This window comes from Perissodus microlepis, chromosome 20, assembly GCF_051167445.1.
Source record: "Perissodus microlepis isolate ML-2025 ecotype Zambia chromosome 20, ASM5116744v1, whole genome shotgun sequence".
In the NCBI taxonomy this organism is placed as follows: Eukaryota; Metazoa; Chordata; class Actinopteri; order Cichliformes; family Cichlidae; genus Perissodus; species Perissodus microlepis.
This window is the reverse complement of record NC_140480.1, coordinates 26,673,450-26,679,449: the sequence shown is the minus strand read 5'-3', so window position 1 is coordinate 26,679,449 and position 6,000 is coordinate 26,673,450. Positions and strand designations below refer to the sequence as shown.

The 6,000-nt window shown below is 40.0% G+C and overlaps 1 protein-coding gene across 1 annotated transcript; it reads right to left on the bottom strand.

The window, feature by feature from the left end:
- Positions 1-1,190: 1,190 nt before the first annotated feature.
- apex2 (APEX nuclease (apurinic/apyrimidinic endonuclease) 2) lies at positions 1,191-5,903 on the bottom strand. The gene is made up of 6 exons (XM_084918066.1): positions 5,710-5,903; positions 5,509-5,592; positions 5,110-5,290; positions 4,765-4,908; positions 4,235-4,304; positions 1,191-2,417 (listed from the first exon to the last, which is right to left on the bottom strand). Exons 1-6 carry the CDS (start codon positions 5,822-5,824, stop codon positions 1,320-1,322), a joined length of 1,692 nt encoding a protein of 563 aa, XP_084774192.1. The 5' UTR covers positions 5,825-5,903; the 3' UTR covers positions 1,191-1,319.
- Positions 5,904-6,000: the final 97 nt, after the last annotated feature.

The following is a 6,000-nucleotide window of genomic DNA, read 5'->3' as shown; positions in this document are numbered from 1 at the left end:
TTCTTTTTTTTTTTTTTTTTTAAACCTATGGAATGGTTTGCCACATTGAAGTAATATTTCTACTGTGAACCCTAAAACTGATTGGTAAAAATACATCTGATACCAATTTAAATACTCCACTTCCTGGCCTGCATAACAGTTGTTGTAATACGGTCATGCAGCTGGTAGTGTGAATAACACGTGCTTCTGTGGAAAGTTACATTTCATTTCAGCAATGCATCTACTCACTACTGTTGCCATCTAGTGGGTATAAACATATTTTTTAATGTTAGGAGAGTCAGAGTCAGGGGAAGGTAAAGAGATCTGGAGAACATGCAAACTTCACACAGAAGAAATTTGAATCCAGGACCTTCTTGCTGTGAGGTAACAGTGCTAACCACCAACCTAAGTGCACAAAAAATTATAACTAACATCTTAAAACGCATACATATTATGTGACACAGAAACTAAAATGGTGTTAATACACAGGCCTGTCTCAAGCTGTCGGACTACGACTTTCGTCTTTCATAATTAATACAAAAAAGGTAAAAGGTCCTTTAGCCCAAAGGTAATGTGCTCTAATAGTTTGTTTGGTGCAACCAACTAAAAAAAAAACCAAACAAAACAAAAAGCAGTAGTAGAACTATTTTTGTAATAATATATAAGGAAGGAAAGTTAATAATCCTGAAATTGTTGAAGCTGAAGCTTAAAAATACTTAACATTTTTGTTTGAAAAGCAACAAACCCAGCCATGAGAAGCCATAAGCCAGAGTCAGCACACCCATCGTGCCAGTCCCAAGCCTGGATAAGTGGGAAGGGCTGCGTCAGGAAGGGCATCCAGCGTAAGATTTTTGCCATACCCAAGATGTGGATCATCAATAAGACTTCCACAACATTACCATAACAGTGCCGTTGACCAGCTGGGTGCCAATGGCCAAAGATAGAGGAGGAACAATGGGGGAAGGAGTGTTCAGAGATAGCAAGAGAGACATAGGACTGTGATGTTAGAAGAGCTTGCTAGGAATAGGGTGAGATGGAGGCAAAAGGCTACTGTGGTGACTCCTGAAAGACCCAGCCTAAAAGGAGGAAAACATCTAATTACCCCAAATGTTTCGCTGACCAAGTGAATGTGAATGAGCAGAACCTTTAATCAACAAATCTAATCTGCTCACTTATTTCAGCGTTTAGAACAAATGGAACCAAATTCAAAGTAATATAAAACTACTGTGTTTTATTATTTTGATATGAAAAAGAAAAATACAACAACTACAACATACAACTATGAAGCAATGTTAAAACAATTGTTTATGCTGAAACTGATGGACCTTAATGTAAACATGTCACTTTGCTTTGTCAACCCATGCAAAGAAATTGCATCGAGCCTCAGGGTTGGACGCATGTCCCTGAGGACGTGCACACACAAAAAACTGTTTGCCCATGTTTGGCCCCTCCTTTTTTACAGTACGAAGAACACATGGTTCTTCGTGGACCTTACAGCATGGTGGGGCAGGTGGTCCATGAAGCACCGACTTCCAAAACACTGACGATGTCCCTTTCTTTGCATCTGACTGCGTTACAGTGGGCTGAGGGATTGAATGTTTTGTGTTCATATGTTGGCCAGTACCAGCTGTGGAGCACTGCTGTGATGAACCGTCAGAGATAAGCTCAGGACCTACAGATTTGGTGTCTGCGACAGAGAACACTTCTTCGGTTATGGATGGTTTGGCAGCTTTATCCAGATTTAGTGGTTTTTCACACTGGTTAACGTTTTTGGTTTTGGATTTAAAAAAGGCAAGGAGGTTGCCCTTAGGCTTTGAAGAAGCATTTACCGTCTTAGTCTTTTTTCCCTTTGGGGCAACCAAGTCAGATGTCAATGAACGTTTTTTAACAGAGATGTTTGCAGCTCCAGAAGGATTTAAATTTTCTCTCCTTTCCTCCTCTTCTTGAGAACCAGGCAAAGCATTTTTCTGCTCAGACTGGGCTGATTTTTGGTCCACCTTAACGAGGAAGCGTGAGAGTTTTTGCTGTTTACCTGCAAACTCTGGCAGGTAGCGAGTACAGAAGGGAGGAGGCTTTGGGCTAGAAATGAGTGAACAGCTCAGCTTCCCCCAGACAGGGCAGTGGTCTGAACCCTCCACCTCTGGCATGATGTCGGCTCCCACAAACTGCTCCTTGGCAAGCTGGCAGTCAGCAAATATGTAGTCAATGCGTGTTCCATAGTTGGTCTGCCGAGCTCCAGTGAGAGTAGACCAGCATGTAAAGGCGTTGATGCGAGTTGGGTGGAAAAAGCGAAAGGTATCCACAAATTTCCCACCATGGAGTGGATCTGTTTCCTCGCATTCTTTGTCATGTTCCTCCTCATCGCTCCCTTCTTCCTGTTTGTCACTGTACAAAAAACCATTCAGCCATTTCCTCCCAGGGTTTTCGCCAAAATCATCCTAAATAATGAAAGTTTCATTATTATAGATCATAATATAGGAACATCTGTCATTTTATGTAATATTATTTCAATCCTCTACATTAAGGTCACTTGTTGATCATTGCTTTCTTGCTGAGACAGATCCCACTCCTGTGTCTGTTCATTAAATAGGAAGCTGTAGGTAGAAGTCATTTTTCATGTAGCATATAAGGTTTGGGGGAGGGGTTTCCCCACTTCCTGTTTTTGTGTAATTTAATACAGTAATGAAAATGTAAACCCCATGAAATAATAGCAACAGAACCACCTTTGGCAGCAGTAACTTGAAATAATCCTTTCATGTATGGCTTTATTAGTCTCTCACATTGTTGTAGAGGAATTTTGGCCCACTCATATTTACAGTATTGCTTTAATTCATTGAGGTTTGTGAGCATTCATTCATGCAGAGCTGTGTTAAAAATCACACCACAGCAATTAAATGAGGTTGAGATCTGGGCTTTGGGCCACTGAAATGGCTCAATTTTCTTTCTTTTTTCAGCCATTATGTTGTAAATTTGTTGCTATGCTTGGGATCACAGCCCTGTTACATGCCCCAATTTCTGCCAAGCTTTCGCTGTCAGATGTGTGGCCTTGCATTTGACTCTGGCATACACTATATAGAGAGGAGTTCATGGCAACTCAATGACAGGTGCACAGATTCTATGGCTGCTAAAAAGCCCAAATCATCACCCCTCCACCACCACACTGATGACAGCTGGCGTGAGGTGTTTTTGCTGATACGCTGTATTTGGTTTTCTATGGTGCTGAAGGACACCGTTTCAGAAGCCTTATACTTTGTTCAGAACTATTACATAAACCCATGTTGTGCTGTTAAGTCATTTTTTTAGAGAGAGAATAGGATTTCTCCTGTAAACTCTTCCAAAAAAGACACACTTGTTCAATCTTCTTCTAATTCTACTGTCATGAATTTTAACAACCCAACTAAAGCCTGTAGAGTGTCGCTCATGGGGTTTTTTCCAAATTCTTTGAGCTTTACAAGCGATTGAATTTACTGGAATGGCCATTCCTGGGAAAGCTGAGCCATTGTGTAAACACCTGAAGGCCCCAGACGAAAAAATTTCCACAACATGTGCTTTGATAGAGCAGGACGAACCTTCTGATTAATCATTGTTCAAGAAGCTGGCTGCTATTCCCCCTCTTAAATCCTATGGAAGCAGTAAGGCTGTTCTTAGTTTTTCACAGGATTCTAGATATTTAAAAAGCCTATATACTACTATATACATACATGTAGAGTGTGCGGTGTCGCTCATATATACATATACACATATTATATGTATATATACATATTATATAGACATATTATATACACACATATATATACATATATAGACACATATATATAATAATGGATTGCATTTATACAGCGCTTTTCAAGGCACCCAAAGCGCTTTACAATTCCACTATTCATTCACTCTCACATTCACACACTGGTGTGAGGCAGCTACAGTTGTAGCCACAGCTGCCCTGGGGCAGACTGACAGAAGCGAGGCTGCCATATCGCGCCATCGGCCCCTCTGGCCAACACCAGTAGGCGGGAGGGTAAAGTGTCTTGCCCAAGGACACAACGACCAGGACAGAGAGCCCGGGGATCGATCCAGCGACCTTCCGGAGCCACGGCTGCCCCGCCGAAAATATACATATTATATGTATATATATTATATATATGTGTATATATATACACACACACATACATATATACACACATACATATACATATATACACACACACACACACATATATATACATACACATATATGTTATATTAGTATTTTACTTACAATTTCACTAGGGTCACAGTGATCTATTGGTCTATGAGATGTATTTATGTCTCCTAAAACAATCATATGGCTGGAAAACAGAACATAAAAAAGATTAACTCATTATCTATATACATTTGTAGAATTTAAAGAACAATTTTAAATAATTTCTCAAATGTGTGATAAATAAAATATTTCTCATCATCATCATTGCTGTCCAAGAATTGAGATTTTATCAGAATATATATAAATGTTATTAAATTAAAGCTATGAACACAGAAGCAGCTATTTTCTAATATACTGTTTTATTTGTACTAACTTACAATACAATAAAATTGTAAACACCAGATAGTGTTTGGCCTTATTTTACAGACAGCAAAACATGTGGCCCACTGCCAAAACTCAAAGACGTAATGATTTACTGGAAGAGCTGCGTTGTTCAAAATTAGCACAGTGCCTTAGAAAAACATCTGTGGCGAAACCAGGATACACCTGCATCTCTTGTAACGACAATGTTTTGCTCAGCCAGTGAAACATTATGAATTTCTCACCTTCCATCTTTCAGCACAGCTTCAGCTCGACTCTGAAGTAAGTTGTAGAACTGTAGTTTGAACCGCTTTCGCTCTGGCTTTTCTGGGTCAGCCCTCGGACAGTATACGTTAATAACAGTAAGGGTTTTCTCTTTATCCTGACATCTGTTGGGATAAAATAAAACTCAGTCAATAAAAGGCAAGCACACAGTGGGATTCCCCCACTAACTGAGAAGAATTGAGAATTTTGAGGAGAGAAACATAAAAATTGCTGATTATTTGTTTTCAAGTGCCACATGTAAACAGATAAATATGCCATGCAGCACACTTAAAACAGGAGCCTTAACATATGATATTTCCTCTCACTTTATTTTGTGTTGTGTGATTACAGCACGGCCTTCATTGTCCAACAGCTGCAACTCCTCACTTGAAAACTCAGTGTGGTCGCCATAGCATCCAACAGCATCTTTGTGGTTGACCAGCAGACCTGTGAGGCCCTCCTCAGCAGCAAATGGAGTGGCCCTGTCCTTACAGTAGGTGGCAACACCTGTGCACAGCGGCAATGTGAGGTGAATTGGGTGTAATGCAGTTTTACGAGGAAATGTTTAACTTTTCAGTAAAGTATAAATGTGGCATTATATTTTAGAAGACTGCACTTTCTTGAATGTGGGCACTTAATATAACTGGATGATAATACACGAAAAAAACTAACACTTTCAAGGCTCACGGATGCAAAATGAACTGTTATAGAACTTTGTATTGAACCTGAGTAGCCACTGCGCCCTCGGCTGTAGCTGAAATAGGAGTTGTATCCGTCAACAATAGCAATCCTTTCATCTAGCAAGTCTCCTGTGAAGGAGAAATTAGGGGTTAATGTTTTTATTTTCATACAGTTTCATTCTAACTGTGGCGCCTTGCACGATGACAGCTCCCGCGTTTTCAAACCAGCTATTGCTAATCACTTACGCGTCACTTTTGTCTCCTGAATACAAATAACATCTGCGTCCAGGGAATCAAGAGCCTTTTTTATGCCGCCTCTGAAGGCCCTAATGCCGTTTATGTTCCAAGTAATGACCTTCATTGTGTAGCACTGCAAATGACTGGAGCGGACACACCGCTCCAAACAGCTACAATAATGTGCACATCCGGAAGAAAAGCGGAAGGCAAGAACGGTACGACCGGAAGTGTATTCACTCACTGATTTTTCTTTTATTTATTTATTCATTTATTTATATACATTTTTTTAATTTCAGGGTT